General features: G+C 35.5%; 1 protein-coding gene across 2 annotated transcripts in view; it reads left to right on the forward strand.

The window, feature by feature from the left end:
- Positions 1 to 24,709, forward strand: part of SMC2 (structural maintenance of chromosomes 2) — a 47,825-nt gene extending 23,116 nt beyond the window's left edge. The window contains exons 18-25 of one of the 2 annotated variants that reach the window (XM_070250387.1): positions 4,081 to 4,274; positions 5,265 to 5,408; positions 9,255 to 9,449; positions 11,311 to 11,511; positions 13,465 to 13,581; positions 16,759 to 16,919; positions 20,717 to 20,864; positions 21,876 to 24,689. In XM_070250387.1, coding sequence (XP_070106488.1) covers positions 4,081 to 4,274; positions 5,265 to 5,408; positions 9,255 to 9,449; positions 11,311 to 11,511; positions 13,465 to 13,581; positions 16,759 to 16,919; positions 20,717 to 20,864; positions 21,876 to 22,034 — 1,319 coding nt within the window. In that variant the 3' untranslated portion in view covers positions 22,035 to 24,689. 2 annotated transcript variants of the gene reach the window in all.
- Positions 24,710 to 25,377: the final 668 nt, after the last annotated feature.

Below are 25,377 nucleotides of genomic sequence, written 5' to 3' on the forward strand. Positions count from 1 at the left end.
TTTCTTGGTCCTTAGGACAATATCCACACACATCTATTTCCCTCCTAATATTTTTATTCTTTTTTTTCCTTTTATAGAATTAAAATTCACCCACTTCACTCACCTCTCACCCCCTGCCTCTGGCGACCCCCAGTCTTTTCTCTGTATCTATGAGCTTGGATTTTTTGGTGGTGATTGTTGTTGAGATTCCAGGTGTAAGTGAGATCATATGGTATTTGTCTTTCTCTGTCTGACGTTTCATTTAGCATAGTGCCCTCAAGGTCCATTCATGTTGTTGCAAATGGCAAGGTTTCCTTCTTTTTTGTGGCTGAATAATATTCCATTGTGTATATATATATTCACCAAATTTTTTTTATTCATTTATCCATCAATGGATACTTGGGTTGTCTCATGTCTTTGCTGTTGTAAATAATGTTGCGATGAACATGAGGGTGCATATATCTTTCAAGTTAGTGTGTTTCCTTCAGATGAATACCCAGAAGTGGAATTGTGGATCATATGGTAGTTCTGTTTTTAATCTTTTGAGCAGTCTCCACACTGTTTTCCACCGTGGCTGCTCCAGTTTACATTCTCACCAGTAGTGCCCAAGGGATCCCTTTCCTCCACATCCTAGCAAACACTTGTTATTTCTTGTCTTTTTGATAATAGCCATTCTAACAAGTGTGAGATAATATCTCACTGTGATTTTGATTTGTATTTCCCTGATGATTAGGGATGTTGAATATCATTTCATGTAACTGTGGGCCATCTACATGTCTTCTGTGGAAAAATGTCTATTCAGATCCTCTGCCTATTTTTTAATTGTTTGGTTTCTTTTTATTGAGTTGTGTGAGGTTTTTATACATTTTGGATATTAACCCCTTATCAGATAATGATTTGCAAATATTTTCTCCCATTCAGTAGGTTGCCTTTTCATTTTTTTGATGGTTTTACTTGTGGTGCAGAAGTAGTCCCATTTGTTTATTTTTGCTTTTGTTGTCTTTGCTTTTGGTGTCAAATCTAAAAAATTATCACCAAGACTGATGTCAGAGAGCTTACTGCCTGTGTTTCCTTCAGGAGTTTTATGGTTTCAGGTCTTACGTTTTTGTCTTTAAATCATTTTGAGTTAATTTTTGTGTATGGCTTAAGATGATGGTCCAGTGTCATTATTTTGCCTGTGGCTCCCCAGTTTTCCCAGCCCCATTTGTTGAAAAGGCCGTCTTTTCCCCATTGTATGTTCTTGTCTCCTTTGTCATAAATTAATTAACCATATTTGCATGGGTTTATTTCTGGGCTCCTTATTCTGTTCCATTGATCTGTGTGTCTGTTTTTATACCAAAACCGTACTGTTTTGATTACTATAGCTTTGTAATATAGTGTGAAATCAGGGAGCGTGGTTCCTCCAGCTTTGTTCTTTCTCAAGATTGCTTTAGCTATTCAGGGTCTTGTGGTTCCATACAAATTTTAGGATTGTTTGTTCTGTTTCTTTGAAAAATACCATTGCAGTTTTGATAGGGATTGCACTGAATCTGTAGGTTGCTTTGGGTAGTGTGGACATTTTAACAGTATTGAGTCTTCAATCCATGATCACAGGATGTCTTTCCATTTATTTGTATCTTCTTCAGTTTCTTTCAAGAATGTCATAGTTTTCAGTATACAGGTCTTTCACCTGCTTGGTTCAGTTTATTCCTAGGTATTATATTGTTTTTGATGCAATTTTTTAAGTGGGTTTTTTGAAAGTTTCTCTTTCTGATAGTTTATTAGTGTATAGAAACACAATACATTTTTGTATATTGATCTTGCAGCCCACAACTTTACTGAATTTGTTTATTCTAACAGTTTGTTGATGGAGTCTTTAGAGTTTTTTTTATGTATAAGACCATGTCATCTGCAAATAGTGACAGTTTTACTTCCTCCTCTCTCATTTGGGTGCCTTTTGTTTCTTTTTCTTGCCTAATTGCTCTGGCTAGGACTTCCAGTACTATGTTGAATAAAAGTGGTGAGTGAGCAGCCTTGTCATGTTCCTGATCTTAGAGGAAAAGCTTTCAGCTTTCAACTGTTGAGTATAATGTTAGCTGTGGGCTTGTCATATATGACCTTTGTTATGTCCAGGTACATTCCCTCTCTGCCCACTTTGTTGAGAATTTGTATCATGATAGATTTTGAATTTTGTCTAATGCTTTTTCTGCATCTGTTGAGATCATGTGATCTTTATCGTATGTTTTGTTAATGTGATGTGTCATTGATTTGTGGATGTCAAACCATCCTTGTGTCACTAAAATGAATCCCACTTGATCATGGTGTATGTTCCTTTCAATGTATTGTTGAATTTGGTTTGCTCATATTTTGTCAAGGATTTTTGCATCTGTGTTCATCAGGACTGTAATTTTTTTTTTTCCTGAGGAAGATTCACCCTGAGCTAATATCCTCTTTTTTTGGCTTGAGGAAGATTAGCCCTGAGCTAACTTCTGTTCCAGTCTTCCTCTACTATTTGTGTGGGTTGCCACCTCAACATGGCTGACAAGTGGTGTAGGTCTGCACCTGGGATCTGAACCCATGAACCCAGGCTCCCAAAGTGGGGTACGTGGAACTTTAACCACTATGCCACAGGGCTGGCTCCTTGGCCTGTAATTTTATTTTTTTGTGGCATCCTTCTCTGGTTTTGGTATTGGCAAATTCTTGCCTTGTAAAATGAGTTAGGAAGTGTTCCCTCCTCTTGTATTTCTTGGAAGAGTTTGAGAATGATTTACCAATCATTTTAACTCTTTGAATGTTTCGTAGAATTCACCGGTGAAGCCTTCTGGTCCTGGCCTTCTGCTGCTGGGAGGTTTTTGATTACTGATTCAGCCTCCTTACTAGTTACCAGTCTGTTCAGATTTTCTCTTTCTTCTTGTTTCAGTCTTGTGGGTTGTATGTTTCTAGTAGTTTATCCATTTCTTCTGTGTTGTTCAATTTGGTGGCCTGTAATTGTTCATAGTATTCTCCTGGGATCCTTTGTATTTCTGTGGTATCAGTTATAACATCTTCTTCCTTTCTGATTTTATTCGTTTGAGTCCTCTCTCTTTTTTTCTAGGTGGGTCTAGCTAAAGGTTTGTCAGTTTTACCTTTCAAAGGACCAGCTCTTAGTTTCATTGATCTTTTTTATTGTCTCTTTAGTCTTTATTTCATTTATTTCCACTCTGATCTTTATTTTCTTCCATCTTCTAACTTTGGGCTTTGTTTCTTCTTTTTCTAGTTCCTTGAGATGTAAAGTTAGGTTATTTGAGATTTTTTTTCTTGTTTTTTTTGGAGGCATTTATTGCTGTGAACTTCCCTCTTATGACTGCTTTTGCTACTTTCCATAAGTTTTAGTTTATTTCCATTTTTAATTTTTTTTCCAAGGTATTTTTTATTTCTTTTTTGATTTCTCACAATAATATTATGCAATGAAAAATAGTATAGGAAATTGTGCAGTCATGGCTTCCAGGGTTTTATTTGTACCTAGGTCTTAACACTAACAGAGCATGTCAGTTGTGACAGAAACATGTTTATTCTATCTTGTTTTTTAATTTTTTTCTTCATAAATTTACAGATATTTCTCCTATACTTCATCCTAGGCATGTTCTCAGAATATTTCTCTACTTTAATAAGAGATTCCTTAACTAAATATAAATTAGCAAAGAACACAAAGTAAGCTTGTTTTGAAAATTAATTGTAAGCTTTCTGGCAACTAAAATAAAGGAAAAATAACATACTCCTAGTTCTGATTATAAGAAGCATACAGTTGTATTAAAAAGATGGTCTGTGATCCTTTTTTATTAAAGTTTTTTCAAAACCTTGTTTAAAAGTAGGTAAGTTATAGGTAAAGGTTATGTTACTCAATTTTATGTGATTATCAGGAAATAATTCCTTTACAGATGTTTAGATAATTTAAATATGGTTCTCAGGCAGGATTTGTGTTTCATCATACCATTTGTAGAATAAGTTTGGAACAGTTAAGTTTTTTTAAAACTCCAGCTTCTAACATTTCTTCTATTAAATGTTGAATTTATTAGCCATTATCTGTAACTGTTAATAGTTGAAGGACCTCATTTAGCCACATGTGCCTGCTTTATGATGCAGAGGAAAGTCAGGAGACCTTAAAAAACACTGAAGAAATTAAAAAAAAAGCAGAAGAAAAATATGAAGTATTGGAGAATAAAATGAAAAATGCAGAAGCTGAAAGAGAGAAAGAACTGAAGGATGCTCAGAAAAAACTGGATTGTGCCAAAACGAAAGCAGATGCTTCTAGCAAGAAAATGAAAGAAAAACAACAGGTAATGACCTTTCTTGAAATGGAACCAATCTAAACGTGGTAGAGCATCATTGGTTGGCCTTGTTCATCACAAAATCTAAAAGCAAGGTATACTTCTTTAGGAAATAAATTATGCATCTTATAAGTCAGATTAAAATATCCTCTTCTCTGAAAACCCTATAATTGAGTGTCATGTGATTGTGAATATGACTTGCCTTGGCTTGCTAATTTTATTTTAAAGAAAGAGCAAAGTTGCCTTTTCCTAAATGCTTCATTCGAGTGTGGACCAAAGCTCATAGCACATAGTGGGGCTACATGTAATATCAGAGATTCAGTGTTGACACTTCTATTTGGTGATCGTATGTGTGAAGATTAACTCTGAAAGAATGATGTGAGATGAAGCATGTTGTATTTATAAAGTGCCATTCAATTGTAGACTGGGGGTTTTGGATTATATCTTTTGGATAGTGCTAACTAGAATTTGAATGCAGTTTTTTTCTGTCTCCAAAGACTATGCTCTGAATCACTGTTCTACTTTTCCTCATAGTTTTTCTTTTAACTGACCTTATGATTCTGTCATTAAATAGCTGCACAAAGTATTTTCTAATGAACTAAAGGCTATAATGGTAAAGAAGAAAATTGAGAAATTAATTTTTTTGACATTGAATAATTGTGTTTAAAAAAAGGCTTTACCTCTGCTCATTTATCTGTTATATAGAATTGTACATTATTTCTCCTATAGGAATAAAAGAATAAAGGGAATAGTTTATGCAAAGTTCTTTGAAACCATAAAAATTGTACATGCATTTGTCATCATTTTTTTTTAAGTATAGGAAAATAAATTTCCTTTCCTCTCCTTTCTTATGGGGAAGCAGCTTACATGTGTTTTTGATAGTTGAGTAACTAAGCTCTGAGTCTTGCATGAGGATTTTATTGACTGTGTTGACATGTCCTTATTTATTTTTCAGTAGTTAATAACCTTTTGAATGCCCAGATACTGTGTTTCTTATAGGAAGTTGAAGCTATCACTCTGGAGCTGGAAGAGCTCAAGAGAGAGCATGCATCCTATAAACAACAGCTCGAAGCTGTAAATGAAGCTATCAAATCCTATGAAGGTCAGATTGAAGTAATGGCAGCTGAGGTGGCTAAAAATAAGGTAAGATTTACTTATGGTTTTGGAGAAATTAGAAATGTTAATCTACTTATGAAATGTTGACTTGAACATGTTTGACTTTAGAGGTCTCGGTCTGTTAACTTTTATTATGATAATGATTGCCAATCCACAAAGAATCTTGAAATAATATTACTAATTTTTCTAGTCCAGGTCTACTCAGAAGACAAAAACTGCACCGTAGTTTGAACAGGCAAAATTTAAATAAAAAAGTATTAACTGTAACAGGCGTTTAGAATGATGCGGGATTGATCGCCAAGGGGTAAATAGAACTCTAAAGAATATAGGAGCAATGGATACAGGGAACAGCCCTTATTACCTGTAGGGCTGAAGCAGGGCACCCATGGAAGGGACAAATCTGGAAAACAGCCCCATTCTACCTGCAGGGCTGAGAACCTGATATATATAGTTGAAGACATAACTGTGGCCTGTGGGTGGTGAAGTTTCCTGGAATGCCAGGGGAAATTGTCCATAGGGAAGTGCCACATGGGCAGCACTTGTTGAGAAATAGCTTTCTGGAATGCCAGGGGAAGCCATACAAGCTGCTAGCCGTTGCACATGACAAGCTTACTTTTGAGAAAAACACATCAAGACCAGGAGGTTAAGTCCCTTTGTTCTGCAGTGTCCCTGCAGCATCCTTTATTGCTGAGGCTTAATATTGTTGCAGCTGGTGAGTGAGAAATGTTCTGATATCAGAAGCAGGGCTATGAAGGGTAGATTTAGGGGTCAGGGGGTCTCAAACGTTATGAAGACATTCTGTTAGCTGCAAATTAATGTTGTGGTATGTCTTTGTCAGAGATTGTCCCTCATGAATATTGGATATCTCGGGTGTCCTCTTGTCCCTTTCTGTGATTTTGACCTTGAATCCTGTTTTATTTCATGTTATTTCTACTCCTTTCTTTTTTTTAAATTTTTAAAAATTTTCCTGAGGAAGATTAGCCCCGAGCTAACATCTGCCACCAATCCTCCTCTTTTTGCTGAGGAAGATTGGCCCTGAGCTAATATCTGTGCCCATCTTCCTCTACTTTATATGTGGGACGCCTACCACAGCATGGCTTGACAAGCGATGCTAGGTCCGCAGCTACAATCCGAACTACTGAACCCTGGGCCACCGAAGCAGAACATGCAGACTTAACCACTGTGTCACTGGGCTGGCCCCCTCCTTTTTGTTTAATTGAGATATAATTGACATAAAATGTTATGTTAGTTCCAGGTGTACAATATAATGACTTGATGTTTGTGTATATTGTGAAATGATAACCACAACAGTCTCGTTAACATCTGTCACCATGCATAGTTCAACATCGTTTTTCTTGTCATGAGAACTTTTGAGATCTACTCTTAGCAACTTTCAAATATGCAATACAGTATTAATAACTATAGTTACCATGCTGTACAAAATGTCCCTACTTTTGTTTGTGATGTAACTTTCATTTTTTCAGTTTTCTGTTATGTTACTACAGATTCTGTTTTTATAACTAAGTATCATTGATTTGTGTGTTAACTAAATGTATGTAGCTTTTAACAGGAGAGTTCTACCCATTTATCTACATTGTGGTAAAGAGTGTTTTTGCCTTGCTTTTGTCATCTACATTTTCTGTCATATTTTTCCCTTAAAATGATTGTTTTAATCCATGTGGCGTGCAGTGGTTTGGAAAATAAGTCTTTCCTCTTGATTCTGTTCATGGTGAAATTCAAGTTTTTTAACATTGTTTATCAAATACAATTTTTTAACTACTCCTTTTTGAAGATAAGGGATCAAAAAGCTTCTTAGCTTTGAGTTGCTGATTGAATTTTCTCCAGTTTCTGTTCAGTTTCTAGTTTTCCTCTAAAGTAAATTTTGGTTTTTAAAAATATTTTTCGTTTCCTTCTGATTGGTTGTCTTTTAATCTCATATTTATTTCGTCTCATTCCTCCATATTTTCTCTGTCTTTCATGGACATCATAGTGTAGAATTTTTAAAAATTAGGTACTGTGTTTCTAAAGAGAAATGTGAAAATAAAATAAGCTACTCCTTCCTTAATCTAAATAAAGATAAAATCAAGACATATATATTTCTATCAAGAGGATATCCATTTTTCTTTATGGAAACTGTAAAATGGATCACTTAGTTTTTAAAGATTATTGTTTTGGGCTCTACATCCTAAATTGTTTCCCTTGGCTGATATGAGTGCCTGAGGACACTCCCAGGGAATTAAGAAAGGAAGCTGCCTACTAACTAATTAGGCTCAGATAAGCAAAACTAAAATTTCATTTCTACTCAATCTTAAGTAACAAATTTCTCGTGGTTCTTCTTACCATTGTAAAAAACATTAAAACACCCACAATGGCAATGCAATCTTTAAATTCTAGCATGAGAGAATCTTCGTCAGATACAGTGTTAGTAATAAACCTGTGTCTGTTATTATTTCCTTTGGTTAATGTCACCAGAGTATTTAACACTTTCTTTTCTTCTTCTTGAAAAGTTTTAAAAAGGGACCGGCCCTGTGGCTGAGTGGTTAAGTTCACGCTCTCTGCTTCAGTGGCCCGGGGTTCGGATCCTGGGCGCAGACATGGCACCGCTCATTAGGCCATGTTGAGGCGGTGTCCCACATGCCAGATCTAGAAGGATGCACCAGTAAAATATACAACTATGTACTGGGGGGATTTGGGGAGAAAAAAGCAGGAAAAAAAAGAAGATTGGCAATAGTTGTTAGCTCAGGTGCCAATCTTTAAAAAAAAAAAAGTTTTAAAAAGCTTGAAATATCTTTGAGTTTTTTAGATGAATGTCATGATTTATCATTCTTCTGCAAAAGACCTCTAAAGACACAAGTTAAACATTATAAGGAAATTAAAGAGAATTATTAAAGAGAAAGAATGTACTCTTAGAACACATTCAATAACCTAATCATAATGTCAAGTATTCTTTATTACTCACAATTATCTTGTTTTCTAATGAGCATGCCTAAAAAATTCCCAACTTTTTACTGGTGCTTTTAATCACATAATAGAGATCTATTCTTCCTCAGTCTTTTTTAGCAGGTTGTTCTCCTACTTTGTTCCCCCCCCCAAATCTAAGTTGAGCTTGGTCTTTTTGTCTTTAGATGTTTGTGTGAGTTTGTGACCATATCTTTACCAGAAGAACTTTTAAGATCTAGGATGAAGCAGAGGCTGTTGGGGTAGGGGGAGGGAGATAGAAATACTAGCTGTAATTACCACTTTGGAGGTTGCGTAGCTTCTACCTTGAGAGGTAGGGAGATAGTCAAAGTCAGAGCAAGAAGTTTTTATTTGTCACAGATGTATCTCTTCAAAGACGTTTCTGTTCTTTTTTGATTCTCTATTTTGACCCCAGTGCTAGAACCAAACACTGACCTTCCATTGCCACTGGTAAAGTCCTATGGCTTAACGTTTATAAAAGGGAAAAAGCAAATCCCAGCCTACCTTACTTCTACCCCTGTTCTTTGCTCCTCTTAATATTGTCATTTGGAGGAGGTATGTCAGATTATCTTCTTGTTGACTCCCCAGAAATAACACTTTGTGAGAGACATCACAGGTCAGGTTCCAGCAGTCCCTCCTCCCCTTGATTGATGCCAGCCAAACTGTAGCCAGTAGAAACTTGGTTGCTTCAAGCATGAAAACTGCATCCCATCCCTTTTTTCTAGTGGTAATACAGGTTTTCTCCCATGTGAAAATTCACTGGTCATTTTAAAGGAGATATAAAATGTAGAGTTAGGTCATCATCTGCCTGCAATCACGTTGCCACCTTGCCCAGAAGTCTGTTAGATGATCTTTTAGTAAACTAAAAATATTTCCATATTACCTTGCTGTATATTGTCTTCTAATTTGTTTCAGGAATCAGTAAAGAAAGCTCAAGAAGAGGTGACCAAGCAAAAGGAAGTGATAACAGCCCGAGACAATGTAGTTAAAGCTAAATATGCAGAAGTGGCAAAATATAAAGAGCAAAACAATGATTCTCAGCTTAAAATTAAGGAACTAGACCACAACATCAGCAAACATAAACGAGAAGCTGAAGATGCTGCTGCAAAGGCACGTTTCCATTCATTTTTACCCTTAATCAGATTTTTGCTGCTGGGTCATTGAAATATTCCAGTAAACTGCTTGATGAAGAACTTAGTATAAATGGCAGAACTACTGTGTAACATAATTTTGAGGCTTACAGTTATGTTGACTGCTTCTCGGCAATGCTCATTTTCACCAAATGGCACAAATATCTTTTAAATTTACTTTCAGGTATTCCTATCTATAAGATGTTTTTACCAAATATTTAGTGGTCTCCCATGGAAATGACTGTTTTTTGTCCCTAAATGTTCATAGAAATAATTACTAATGTATTAGTAATAATATACATATTCTTTACCTTATTTCAAATTGAATTTGAAGAACTCACAGAAATATATACAGGCAACTTGTAAAATAAGGACGTAATTGGCTTCTGGATGTTCTTAGAGGATTAGTACAGTCAACTGCTTGGCAAAACATTAGATTTCAAATGAGGCTGCAGCAATGATCTTTTTGAGGTTATCCTACAGTTTTTTGGTCTCTTGAAAGTTTCTTCCTTTCATGTATCACAATGCCTTAAGTACTTTCTGCTTTTGCAGAAATTCATTGCTTGGTTAAGAGACTGCATCCATGTGGTCTTAATACTTCAGCCGTCATGTTTTCTTACAGGTGCATAACAGTTTGGTACCTTTTAAATCTTTTTTAGCATCATAAGAGTATAGGAGATTTAACTTTATAAAGATCAGAACATACAAAACAGTATCCTCACCCTCTGAAAAAGCCATGAGTGCTTTTTCAGGTGTTCATTACTTGGTTTAAAAAACATTTTTATGGCCACATCATACAATCCTAATATTTTATTAGTATTGATTTCCCACTAGTGTTAGTGGACTTATTGACATATTACCAATGATAATATTACTGTTAATAGTTTTTTGCCAATTGAAAATGCTAGTGTTGGTGATTGCTAAGGGATTTTGTTTACAGTTAAGGAAGTAAAAAGAGGGATTTGTAAATGGAACTGCTAAAAAGTCAAAGATTCTTTGAAATACGTAGTTTATCAAATATTTATTATGTATGGACTACTGTCAGATACTATGGCAAGCACTATAGATAGAAGAATGAGCAACGTGTACACAGAGTGACTTCATAGAACTTATAGGTCAGCAGGAAGGATAGACTAGGAAGGATCATTTTACGTTGGAGCCTAGAGGTGAGACAATAGCCATGGAATTAATAAACAAATTGACAAGGGTTACATTCTACCAGTTACAACCAACCTTAAACAATTCGAGTAGAGGAAAGTCTTCCTGAAGTGATTTAAATTTTTTAATCAGTTGTATTATATGAAGAAGTATTTTACTTTGCCTTGTCAAAAGAGAGAGGCGAGGGGATGGACTCAAACTTTGGGGCAATTTTTTACTTAGATTATAATTCTGAGTAGAATTATTAGATATCAGTCAGGATTAGGCTTCCACAAATTTTACCAAATCTAAGATGTAAGTAATCCTATAAGAATTTTAATTTTCACAAGTTCTTTTTTGAAGCAGTAGATTGAATTTGGTCAAATCTGGAGCCTCAGGTGACTTATATGTCATTCTACTGGAGATGTTTTACATATACTTTGTAAAAATTTCTCTGAGTTGGCTCTTATTCTAATGCTGAAGTAATAGGAAGATCTTTTTCTATACTATCCCTTATTTCTTGAGCCTATCCTCCAGATAAAAATATTCATACTTATTCAAATTCATACTTAAACTTTTTCAAATGAATCATTGTGGGGTTTTTCTCCAAAATATTTGATTTAAAATTAATAAATATTTTAAGAAACTGGATTTTAAATGTAAGTTTGTAAGCAGTGATAGATCCTTCTATTATATGTGGCTAGGTGTCCAAAATGTTGAAAGATAATGACTGGATTAATGCAGAGAAACACCTCTTTGGGCAACCCAATAGTGCATATGATTTCAAAACTAACAACCCAAAAGAAGCTGGTCAGAGACTTCAGAAGCTGCAAGAAATGAAGGAGAAACTAGGAAGAAATGTCAACATGAGAGCTATGAACGTACTGACAGAAGCTGAAGAGCGAGTGAGTCTTGTTCCTGTGACTGTCCACCTTAGAACATGAGTAGCGTTGATGGCTATATGACCACTGCGATAGTTGTTAGTCATCCTTTTGCTTGATGCCCTTGATAATTGTTTTCTTTTTCTCTCTTTTCAGTTCTTTCTTTTCTTACTTCATTCTTTTTGCGTCACAGCTTGTTTATGTATTCTGTAGTACGTTGGATAACCTTTCCACTGTCTTTGTCCTTTGCCATACCCGTGTTCTGCTCTTCTTATTCTTGGTGTAAATAAAAGAAACACTTTTTAATCATGTTAACTCCTCACATTTCTATCATTTCTTTCACTTGCCTTGAAATGCTTTGAAAAATAGGGTATCCTGCTGTCTGCCTCCTCACTGGTCACTCCGTGACTACTGTCTTCCTTTTGACTCTACTGTGTACTGGAATCATTATATAAGTAATGACTAAGACTGTTCTATACATAACCGCTGTTTTACTAATCTGTCAATCCAGCAGCATCTTCTCTGTTTTAATGCTCTCAGTTACTTGATAATGTTATCTATCTCCCCTACCCTGACGGAACTTTGAGTCTGCTGTGTCACTAGAAAAATCCAAAGGGGAAAGCAGTCCCTCTTCCTCCCCAGAGGAAATAGCAGTCTGAGTCATTTTATATTATGCCCTATACCGTCTTTAATTCTGCAAAATTCTATTTGAATTTGCATAATAGAGTTAATGAGAGCTCTGTAAAAGTGATAGTACTTATGAGCTCAATTACTTTTAAGAAATTTTGCTGTAATGAGTTTTTTAAACTGTTATTGATGTTAGTATCTACACAGGATCTGTATTATATTAGATACCAAACAGGCTAATAATGCATGTGTTGTGATCTCTATAAAATGTTCTCCATTAAAGCTTTGCAGTATGTGGCATATTTGTGTAAGGAAATGCATAACATCGTGAGACTTGTTCACTTTTACTTGTTTGCTTTTATTAGATAATGATAACTGGTTCTGTTATTTTTTAAAAGGAATTCACCAACTCTCATCTGCTTACCAGAGACGAAAGCTCTATTGTTGATCTGCAGATGGCCTTTCGTTTTACTTTTTGTTGTATTTTGTGTGTCCCCGCATAAGAAACTACATGGAATTATGCAAAGAATAATATAAAAATGTGAAAGGAGGTTTTATGAGCTTGGCCATAAAGGAGAAGGGACAGCAAGGAAGCTGGAAGACTGGCTCGAGTTTTTAAGAGAGAATTTGAAGCCTCCTTGAAATGTCAGGCTTTGAGGAGAAATGAGTTAAGAGGATTTTTAGAAAGTCCTCCTGCCTCTCATTGTATAATTATTCCTCTTCAGCCTCCTTCAAATTTTTTTTCAGTAAATTTCTACGTTAACCAGGGAAGGTCACTCTGAAGATGTGATGTTTGAGCTGAAACTTATGAGGCACCGGTTATGTCAGATAGGGAGAAGGAGCATTTTGGGAAGAAAAAATTTGGGGGGAACTGAAAAAAGACCATGTGGCTGCAGCCTCGGGAGGAGGCTGATGCCAGAATGTCACAGATACATAAGGATAAGTATGTAGGACTTGTACATCATGGTGAAGAATTGAAATTTTATTTGTGTCACTGCTAAGATTGACCTTAAGAAGAAAGCATGTGGGGCTACTTTTGAGTTTACGTATGACACATTTTCCTTTTTGCCTTGTCTGCTAGGAGGACAAGGGAATGTTAGAGGAGGCAGAATATTTCAGGAGCTTATCTCCGTTAAGTTTTCAACTACAGTAATTGAATTTTACATAGAAGTGATATATTTACTTGCCTTGTAATTTGATTTACATTATAACTCTTAATGCAGTATATCTTTTTGGTAAGTAAGAGAATATATATTATATATAAAAATAATGAAACCTCTTTATTCCTAATTGTAGAATATCAAGAAAATTTTATGTTTTCCCAATTAAGTATGCTTTTTATCTTATTAGTATAATGACTTGACAAAGAAGAAGAGAATTGTAGAAAATGACAAATCTAAAATCCTTGCAACTATAGAGGACCTTGACAGGAAGAAGAACCAAGCCCTCAATATTGCTTGGCAAAAGGTATTTGAGCTGAAACTATAATCATTTGGTCTGTATGAGGCAAGGAGGAGAAACATTGTCAATAGATTTGTACTCTGAAGGTGAATTTGAAATGGCTGATTTGTGTTTGACTGAGGCACATACTCACGCCTTAATTAAAACCTCATAGACTTTTAAATGTGTTTTGTCCTTTTGGACTTGGCTACTTCCCATTCGCAAAGCTAAGTTTGAGTCACTCCATCATATTCTTGTACTCTACATCTCTGGTTCCTAAGTTATATTAAATTCCACCTTTCTAGATTTCGCCATTTTTCATTCTTGTTTGCCAGGTCTGTGTGACCTTTAAAGAGGATACCATTTGTCCTCTTTCCTTCCCATGACATCATAGGCTCTTACTTTTGGAAGAAACCCTAGTACTGTCCGATATCTGCTATACCTCACTCACCCTCTGCTGGAAACTGGAAGCAATCTCATTTTCACACTGGAGAAGCTCTGATTGTTGGAAAACCTCTCCCAAGCACCCCTTCAGTTCTAACCTCCTTGGTTTCTCTTTCCCAACTCAGGTCAAATATTAGTTCTAAGAACATTTCCAGGTAGCAAGACTGGTGTATTCTTTACCACTTACAAATTATTCATTGCACTTCAGAATTCATAAGTATTATGCATTCTGTAGGTTTTTAGCAAAGCATTTTGTACATGTTAGCTTAATAATTATATTAATTAACACATATTAAGCAGTTACTGTTAGTTATCTTAACATGAATTATCTTAAGACAATTCCATAATTTTGATAGTTATTATCTCTATTTCATAGATGAAGAAACCAAAGCTTAGAGAGATGAAATAGCCTAAGATCATAAAGCCAAAAGGTGGAAAAACTGGTAGTCTCTTTTCCTAAATTAGAACCAAAGTGAAAATTGCCTGTTGTTGCTAACTGTTGTCACCCTTGTTGCCCTTTAAGAATTAGGCAATAAACAAGGAAGTCTAGTGTTCTCTTTTACTGGTCTCTTATTCGGCAGAATCCCAATTACCATTTTTGTTTTGTTTTATGACAACTTTGGTAGATTTGGAGGTTCTTCACTGTTGTTTCTGTTTCGCTGGCTGCATCTATTTGTCTCCTTTAGGATAATTCCTTAGCCTCTCAGTGTAGAAATTTTCCTGTATCCATCATAGCAAAAGACTCTTATTCAAAAGATTCCAAACATAGTTACTGTGTTGTTTGATGCTTTAACAAGCTTCTGGATTTAACTGGGTACCTTGCCTCTGTAGGAACTTTATTTTCAGTAATCAGTCATCTTGTTTTTCCTGCTCTATGACTTCTTTTCAGTGCTCCATCTTCTTGTAGTATCTGTCTTTTAAAAATGCATGCAAAAGGTTGGCCCCATTTTTCTTGTACAACGTCTGGATTTACCACTGGATCTGGGAAGTTTTGTCTTTTCTCCATGGTTCCTGGATTTAGTGCCAGTACAAATTTATCCTTTAAGTGGATTTTTCCCCAATTTCAAAGATTCTCCCAAAGCAAGTAAATTTCAGTGCTTATTATATTTCAGACTGTATTTACATATTAATTTTCTCATTTAATCATCACAATAACTTAATGAGGTAGGAACTATAATTATGAGCATTATATACTTCCTTCTGGTATCAGACATACTTGGTTCACAAAGCCAGAGTATTTTAGGGCACTGGTTGTGTTTTCTTTTTTTTTGTTTCCTCTTAACCTCACTGGATTTTCAAAATTCGATTGCATTTCATCTTGATATCTCTCCTTGAATATAATTCCTTTCCTATTTAAGATAAGGCTGTGCTCTTCTCTGCCCATTAACTGGTTAGTTTCTCTTTTCCACTCTGGAAGAGTTTCCATGTGGGGTCCATGGGCATGTTTGGGGTCTAGTAGTACTCCACTGTGTTAGTCCTGTGCTGCCTCTACCCGCCTGGCCAAAAAACTTTTAAAAAAAGAAAGAAAGAAAAAGAACCTAGAGGGTTTATAAATATTATGCTATCTTCCATCTTTCCCAAAAAAGACAGTGGTCCTGCACTGCGATGAACCTTGCCTAGCTCTGGAAATCTATTCCAGATAAAACTAGAACCTGCTTCCTCTGTGTAGGATATTACTCAGCCTGTGTGTAGTTGCTCTTAAATATGAATTCCTTAGTAAATCTATATTCAGAAACACTGCTTCTGTCTAGGAAATTTCCGTATTACTACAAATATTGATAAAAAGTATACTTGCACTTGAGTTTTGTACTTTAATTTGGAGATTTCCCTAGAGAGCATGGCTGTCAAATTGACTTGGGTGTGTGCATGAGTGTGTTCATATATAGTCTCAAATTTGCTGCAGAACTCTTTAAAATTACTCATGTCTTTAAAGACAGATGGCTGAATTTTCAAATCATTGATCAGGTGCATATGCACAAAAATTACCCAGTCACAAGCTAGAATATAGGCCCTAAATCTCTGTGTAATCTCCTACTATGGCTTGATGGAGATAGGCCAAACAGCTTCTTTAAGCCTTATTCTCTTGGGGTCCAATCCTATTCTTGTCCCTTGACACCTTAGCTTCTTTGGCTATGGGAAGAAGCATATAGAAAAGAACTATTCAGTGCCTTGAACAGATCTGGTTGTTTGATTTCATGCTTCCTTTTCTCCTAGGCTTCACCTTGATCTTCTTAGGCTTTTTAACATTAGCTGATGACCGCCAGTCAACAGAAAACAGGTTTTATAGGAGAACATTTTATGCCAAAAAGAAAGTTTTTGTTTTGCTTTTGCTTCTCCAACTGAAAGTTCAGTGTCCTATATTATATAATTGTATGCCTCTGATGATTCCTGCAATATGACCTGCAAAAGTATCAAAGCTTCAGGGTAGAGTTAGAGATATAGCTTCTAGTTCCCTCTGGAAGTGAGAGCAGGAATCAGTAATCTATTTCTGTAAAGGGACAGATGATAAATACTTCTGGCCTTGTGAGCCATATAGTCTCTGTTGCACCTACTAGACTCTATTGTTGTAATGCTTGCAGCCAAAGCAATACTTAAATGAATGGGCGTGGCCAGCTTTGTCACATGGGCCATAATTTGCCAACCCCCGAGTTAGAGTAACAGACAACAGAATACACCTGGTGGGTTGCATATACACATATCAACATTTGATTCTTCTTGGAAAACCTCCTATGATATTTTTAATATCATTTTTTTATCCAGGTGAACAAGGACTTTGGATCTATTTTCTCTACTCTTTTACCTGGTGCAAATGCTATGCTTGCACCACCAGAGGGGCAAACTGTTTTGGATGGTCTGGAGTTCAAGGTTGCATTAGGAAATACTTGGAAAGAAAACCTAACTGAACTTAGTGGTGGTCAGAGGTGAGTAATCCCTTTGCAATATTATAATTCCTAATTCCTCTTACTTTATTATAATCCATCATCTCATTGCCTCCCAATTTTATTTGTTTTGCTTTGCTTAGCTATCTTTGCATGTAGTGTTTAAGGAGACTAATGTGTAAGACTATAAATTTTGGTTAGAATATTTGATTAAAAGAGTAGGTAACAAAGGAGAAATAAGGATGAGCAACTAGAAAACTAGACAAAATACATGAAAAGCAATTGTTTTCAGACATTGGAAAATGAGTAGCCCAGGAGAATATCTGAAAGAAAGGAAAGAAAAGTACTGAGCCAAGTATTTACCCAGCTTTCTTCCTGGGAGCAATTTCTGCACTGCGGATACAGGGAGGGGAACCCACACAAAGCCCAGTTGTCTCACTAGATTAAGGGAACAGAGATTAGGATTTTGGGAGGCCCCAGTGAGTTATACCTTAGCGTTAGGTCTGTACTATCCCTGAAGTGAAGGGTCCTCTAGAATGCCTTACTGCAGTTCACTGAAGGCCTTGAAGAGATCAGGGTGATCTGCATGTAACTTAATTATTTCTCAGAACAAAGCCCAATACTCTTTAAAGAAAGACAACAAAATTGAGACTGAACAACATCATCACAATTTCCAGCATCTAGGAAAAATTACTAGACAAAACAAGAAAATGTGGCTCTTACATAACCTAGAGAAAAATCAGTAAATGGAAACAGACTCAGAAATAACAGGTGATGACACTAGCAGACAAGGAAGTTAGAGTAACTATTTCCAAGAATTAACAGGAAAAAAAGAAAGTGATGAGAGAAATGGAAGCTATTGAAAAAGAATCAGAGAACTTCTGGAGATAAAAAAAATATACCTGAAATGAAAAGTTCATTGCATGAGATTAATAGCCAATTAGACAATGTAAAAGAAACAGAAGTGAATTTCAAGGCATAGCAATAGAATGTATTCAGGCTAAACTAACAAACACCAAGCTATAAAAACAAAACTTCAGTGACCTGTGGGACAATATCAAGCAGTCTAACATATATGTGATTCGAGTTCCAAAAGGAGAGGAGGAGGCAAAAAGAAAATTGCTTGAAGAAATAATGTGTCCACATTTTCCAGATTTGATGAGTTCTGTAAACCCACAGACTTGATTTCTGTGAACCCCAGGTAGGATAAACACTTACACTCCTCCCCACATACAATACCACAGCAAGGCATGTCATACAAAATTGCTGAAAACCAGTAATTAGGAGAAAAATCTTAAAAGCAGCCAGAGGTAAAAAGGCATATGACATGCCAAGGAACAAAGATAAGAGTGACTTAGACTTCTCATCAAAAACTGTGCAAGACAGAAGTCTGGAACAACATCTATAAGTGCTAACAAAAAAACATGTCAACCCAGCATTCTATACCTAGTAGAAACATTCTTCAAATGAAGGCAATAGAAATATTTTTTCTGAAAAACAAAAGCTGAAAGAATTTGATCCCATCAGAGCTTTTACAAGTTAAAGGAAATTCTCAGGTGAAAGGAAGATGATACCGACGGAAACTTGGATCTACCTAAAGGAATGAAGGGTGTGGAAATAGCATGGTCTGGGCTTCAGGGAAGTTTCTCCCAGCATTACACAGTGATTCATACTGAGAGAAACTTAGAAGGTCATGTGGCCTAACTCCTTACCTGCAGAGAGCCAAATAATTAAAACCTCCTGAGGGAACACTGAATATTCACATAATTGAAGATGGTTATTTGTTTTTTATTTTCCTCTGTGGATGTACAAACCATAGTCCATGAATTGTTCTCATGTGCCCTATAACGCCATTGTGTAACTCTTAGATACATAGAAAATACTAAGACCTCTCAATTTTCCTTATGAAATCCTTTATCAAATAATGAGCAGAATACCAGTCCACTCTATATTTTTCATTCATGATAAAATTCCTGAATATTTTAAAAGTCTAAAAGACAGCTTCTGCTGCCTGTTAAGGAACACTGAATTCCACAATTTAGATCACAGTATGTTTAACTGTTTTTGCCAAAGTTCTAGAAAATGTTTTGAGGAAAATAAAAAATGTATGCTTATTTTCTTATTGGGACCTAAACATTACTTCCTTCGTTAAGATGATATAAACTTATTTTTAGATATACCACTATCCAGCATAGTAGTTTAGTACTTGGTGGGAGTTTTTTTTTCTGAATGACTAAGTGTAAAACTCAATGCTTTAAACATTTGACATAGAGAAAGGCAGTGAAAAAAATTTTAGGTTGAATGACTTCAGCTCCCCTCTATGGAGGTAAATGTCAGTCTCACTATTGTTTGATTTTTATCGTACTGTTTCATTAATTTTCTTTCTGGAAATTTTAGTTTCACCTTCCTAGACTCCCTTCACTGTGCACATACTTTTTTCCCACTTACATGTTTCTTAATAAATACCTGTTGGGATGCGGTAAGCATTAGATTGACTATTTACTGTAGTGCTGCATACCAAGAGATGTTTGAAGTTACAGAAAAATGTGCTGCAAATGTAATTTTTATTCTAATGTTAAATAATTAAAAATATTTTGTGTTAAACTAAACGACTTTTTAATAAAATATGTTTAAGAAAAAATAAGAATTATTATAACTCTATATCAGATTAGAATGAAAACAGCTTTGGTTAAAAGGGTTGGTTAACTAGAAGAGAAATTAAAAAGAGCTGCAGAATCTAAAAGTAGGCATAAACTACAAATTTTAAATAAGGCTATTGGGGTTCTCCAGAGAAACAGAATCAGTAGTGTGTTTGTGTGTGTGTGTGTGTTTGTGTGTGTGTATGAAGAGATTTAATTATAAGGAATTGGCTCATTTTATTGTGGAGGCTGAGAAGTCTGCAATTTGCTGCCAGCAAGCTGGAGACCCGGGAAAGCCAGTGTTGTATTTCAGTTTGGGTCTGAAGGCCTGGGGACCAGGAGCACTGAGGGCAGAATACCCATGTCACAGCTCAAGTAATCTAGGAAATTCTTTCTTCTGCTTTCTTTACTGTTCAAGCCCGTAATGGGTTGGATGATGTCCACCCACACAGGAGAAGGCAGAACTGCTATACTGAGTCTTCCAATTCAAATGCTAATTTCATCCAGAAATACCTTCACAGACACACCCAGAAGTAATGTTTAGCTGGATATGTCAGTACCCCATGATCTAGTCTAGTTGACACACAAAATTAACCATCACATAAGGATTGTTTGAACTTCTGGCAATGTGAAGTATTTAAAGTAACGGGCCATAAATCTATGCAACTTATTCTCAAATAGTGCCAATAAAAAAATAGATTGCCTGTGTATGTTTGTGTGTCTGTGCATGTGGGTACACACACAGTAAAAGTTTGAAAGAGTTATAAACCAGTTACTGTTTTACCAGTAGCTGTTGTCTTAACAAGTTTAAGTATGTAGCCCTCACTCACCTGCTACCTATGTATCTAATAAGCAGTTGGAGAAGGAAAGAAAAACTCTTAACACTGACGTGATCTTTTCTTAAGGATGGGTACTGAATATAACATCCTGATTATCTGACTGGAATAAAAATTAGGAACTTATTCTATTCAAAATAAAACTCATTGAAGAGAGGAAAAATGGAAAGCTAAAATAAAAGCAACATTTTAATACAATAAAAGTGTTAAAACTTAAAATTCTTGTTTGCCATGACTATCTTTCAGCTACTAAATATACACTATTCATCAATAATAATAGTAATAACAGAGATTTGCTTCAATTTTTTGGTAAAAAGTGGTAAAATCAAGTTCTGCAGCTTTTCTTCTGCTCTCCTTTTCTTAGGTCTTTAGTGGCTTTGTCATTAATACTGTCCATGCTCCTCTTCAAACCTGCTCCAATTTATATCCTGGATGAGGTGGATGCAGCCTTGGACCTTTCTCATACCCAGAATATCGGACAGATGCTGCGTACTCATTTCACACATTCTCAGGTAAGAGCCAGAAAAAATGTCTCAGTAATAGTATTTTTCTAAATCTTCTTTAGTTGTGGTTAATATTAAGATATTGAGCGTTGAGGAATACTTAAGCATTGTGTGTTTCTTTAAATGTATACTTGTATTCAAATGGGTATAGAAGGAAAGAGGGTTTGGTCTCCTATTAGAGAAATAACCTAGCATTACAATTGTTGGTTGTAGCATGAGCGAGAATCTAATTTTTTCATAATTTGGAATTAATTTAGAGTTAATGCAGTTATTTTCTCTAGCTACCAGAGGATGCACAATCAAAAGACTATTTCAAGAATATACCTAGTGTCAGAAAATCATATGGTACTTGAGGGGGTGTTCTTCATTTCTCCTGGCTAGAAAGTAGAGAAAAGCCTCTGACGCTAACAGCAATTTGTATATTTATTGAACTGTTGCTGCAGGAACTGGGGCTGCCGAACATGGTTGTATAGATAATGCATTGTGCAACTCTGGGGGGCTTCTCGTTTCATAATTATCATAGAATGTATTTATTATCGCAGTTTTTTTTTGCAGATAACAGTGAAGTAGGACCTTTTCTTAATTATGCAAATGTTCCATTTGAGCTAGTAGTAGTGTTGTAGGAACTTGAAGCTCTCTTTGATATTATTAAAATATCACAGAGAAAAATATTTCACTAGGGCATTTAGAGCTAGCACAAAACAGTGATGCCAGCTGCAGAAGATAGCAACAGGCAGTCAACCAGCAGGAGGCAGTAAACCCGAGTAATGCAGCACTCAGGGTAAAATTTAAGAGACTGCTAAAACTGAATTTGGAAAGCTAGAATCCATTTAAGGGCCTAATATTATGACTGTTTGTTACTTGCATTTGAGGTTGTGCATTTGCTTAGAGCCAAGCATTTAAAGAAAGAGCAAAATCAAAATATCTCCAAACAGTTCTTAACCCCAGTATAAAAAAAGGAGTGAACTTGAAGAATATTATGAAAAGTATTTTTTATGCTTTTTTTCTTTTTCCCTTCAGTTCATTGTGGTGTCCCTAAAGGAAGGTATGTTCAACAATGCAAACGTCCTTTTCAAAACCAAGTTTGTGGATGGCGTTTCTACAGTAGCCAGATTTACTCAGTGTCAAAATGGAAAGATTCCAAACGAGACCAAATCCAAGGCAAAAGGACCCAAATGATCAGATGTGGAAGTTACAAATACAAATTTGCTCCTTTACCTTGACCTGTTTTTTAAACAAACTTTTTAAGAACTCGGGGTTTATCTAACTTGTTTATATAAAAAGGTAATGTTATTTTGTTACTTAACGCATACTTTCTCTTCCTTTATATAATCACTTATAAATGAGCATAGATTCCTCTTTTCTTCATATTAACTATGGTCCAATTACTGTGATTGTGATTTTATGCATGTCATCAGATGTTCTTACACAAGTCTTTATATATTAGGGAGACTGAGATACCTGGTTGGTGGTAAATTCTGTTTGTAAAGGAAAAAATACAAAGAAACCAATTAAATTAAATTATAGGATAAATATAGCTGATAGTTTTAAATACTAAGCTTAATTCCTAACGTAATATTAGTGTATTTTCTATTGCTAATAAAGTCATTCGGTCAGGAAGAATTATAAAGCAAGTCGCTGGACCAACAAAGGGAACACCAAGAAATCTGTTAGGCGTGCATGGAGCTATTTGTAGTTAGCTCCTTGAGGACACAGTGCCAGATCCCTGAGTAAAACTCAGATGGGAAACAGATCTTGAAAGATTTCTCTCATTTTAATGATGCTTCAATATCATGTTTCTGTATGCATAGTAATTCGTCTCTGCAATCCCAATTTTTTTAAAAGTCTATGAATATTTTAATAGAAGCTTGGGAAAAGGTGTGTTGCATGCTCTTCTCTGCTGCAAATTTATCTAAAATCTCCTAATATTTTCAAAGATTTTTGTCAGCCTTTTCATAATGCAATCAATAGCAATCTGTTGGTGAATGAGACTGTAGGAGCCAGCAGACTAACCAAATTTTTCTTCTTCCTTCAGTCCGATTCATATGTAAATAAATAGAGCCATCTGTTTTACCAAAAGGACTCAAAATTTGATGATTTTTATATTGCTTAGTGTCTTCTGCTTTCCAGTTCAAAAGGAGGAAATTCCTTTAAGAACTCAAAAGATGATGCTAACAAACTCTGTTAAGAATACTCTATATATAGTTCTTAGTATCCGAAGTGCTTCACCAGAGCAGTGTCTCCAAACTGAATCTTGAAAGCTCTGACATGATCTAATCTGATCTTGGGTATGTTATTTTGGCCCCACATCCCTTGTTGCTACTTGTTTAGTCTTTGTGTTATCCTTTCCCTGACACATGTTCATACTTCCTGGCCCTAGGTTTAACATTACTCATCCTTCACTCTCATGCATATCTGAGGATGTCAGAGAACACTCAAGTAACTGATATTTTGGGATACATTGGAAAGGATTGAATCTGGAATTAGTTTTGTCCACTGTGGAAGGAGAGAGAGACAAAGCTGTAAATGCTCAGTTACAGGAAGTCCAATATCACATATAACAGACATAAGTTTATTTCCTTCCAAGTGTATTGCAAATTACACTGTCATCAATATAGTATACCTGTTGATCACAACCTAGCCAGCACTGGCTGTTAATTTTAATACTTCTGATTTACTAGTTATATAGCAGTACTTCATTGCTGTTTTAACAGCCTTTTATAAATAACTTATGAGGTTGAATATTTTGCCATATGTACTAATTTTTTTCCTCTACTACAAATTTTCTATTTTCCTAATTTTTATCTTACATGTAATCTTTCTATTTGATGAAAATCCTCAAACATATCAAATTTTTGTGAGTAATCATTATTTGATTAGAGGGAACACATTCAGGGGAATGGGGACATTTATTTCACACATCTGCACTAATTTGAGTAACATTCATTGAGCTCTTTCTATCCATCAGACACTGTTTTCATTTGCACATGTTTTCACATTTAGTCCTAATAATAATCCAGTGAGGTAAGAACTGCTGTTATCAGCATTATGTAATTGAGGAAATTGAATTGAGCGAGAAGTTAAGAAACTTGCCCACAGTGATAATGCAGTTAGTGAGGGGTGGAGCCAAGGTACAAATCTTGGCAGTTGGTCTCCAGACCCCATGATGACACCACCTCTCTGACAGCTTGAACATTTGCATCTATTGTATATAATAAATTTAAGAGATACATGGATGAGCAGTACGCACAACATGTGAAAATTATCTTTAGGAAGGACCTCAAATGTTTGAAGAGAGGATTCCTTGTGTTTTCCTTTGTTTTTTGTTTTAGCATTTCAGGTATGCTAACTGCAAATGCAAAAGCAAAGACTTGAAAATCCTTCTTCCAATATGGTAGAGTAATCTAGCAAGCCAGCACTCCCACAATTATGTCATCTGTAAATCAGGGCAGTTTTGTTTCTTCCTGTTTAATCTGTATGCCTTTGATTGCCTTATTGCACTGGCTTGAACTTCTAGCACTATGTTGTATAAGAGTGATGAGAGCTGGCATATTGCCTTTTTTCCCAAAATTAGGAGGAAAGCATTTAGTCTTTCACCCCTAAGTATAATGTTAGCTATAGACTTTGAGTAGATGTTCTTTATCAAATTAAAGAAGTTCCCTTCTATTCCTGGTTTGATCATAACTTTATCGTGGATAGGAGTTGAATTTTGTCAAATGCTGTTTTCTGCATTGATTGATATGATCATGATCCTGTAACTTTCCTTATCCTGTTAATATAATTATGTTGCTTAATTTTTAAATATTAAACCAACCTTGTTATCTCTGGAATAAACTTCACTTGGTCATGGTGTATAACTTTTTTTACATGTTGCTAGAGTCTGTTTGCTAATAGTTTGGTCACGATTTCTGTGTATATTCATGGCCTGTTAGTTTCTTTCTTTTGTTTTTTTACCATACTATCTTTGGTTTCAGGGTAATACTAGCTTTATAAAATGAATTGGGGAATGTTTCCTCTTCTATTTTCTGGAGGATTGTATAGAATTGGTGTTAGTCCTTTAAATAGCCGGTAGAATTCTCCTATGAAACACTCTGGGCCTGGAGATTTTGGGGGGTGGTAAAATGGATACAATTACTTCAATAGTTACAGGGCTGTTTAAATTATCTGTTTCATTTTGGGTGACTTGTGATAGTTTGTGCTTTTTTGAGGAATTGTTCCATTTCATCTAAATTGTCAAATTTGTGTGTAGAGGTCATGGTGTTTCCTCCTTATCCTTTTGATGTCTTCAGGTTCTGAAGTGCTATCCCTTGTTTTATTCCTGATATTAGCAATTTGTGTCTTTTTCTCTTTTTATTTTTGTCAGTCTTGCTGGAGGTTTGCCTTTTCAAAGAACCAGCTTTATGTTTCATTGACTTTCCCTCTTGTCTTTCTGGCTTCAATTCATTGATTTCTGCTCTTAGTTTATTTCCTTTTTTCTGCTTGCTTTGGGATTACTTTGCTCTTTTTTAGTTTTATGGTAGAA

The sequence above is a fragment of the Equus caballus genome, chromosome 25 (assembly GCF_041296265.1).
Source record: "Equus caballus isolate H_3958 breed thoroughbred chromosome 25, TB-T2T, whole genome shotgun sequence".
Lineage (NCBI taxonomy): Eukaryota > Metazoa > Chordata > Mammalia > Perissodactyla > Equidae > Equus > Equus caballus.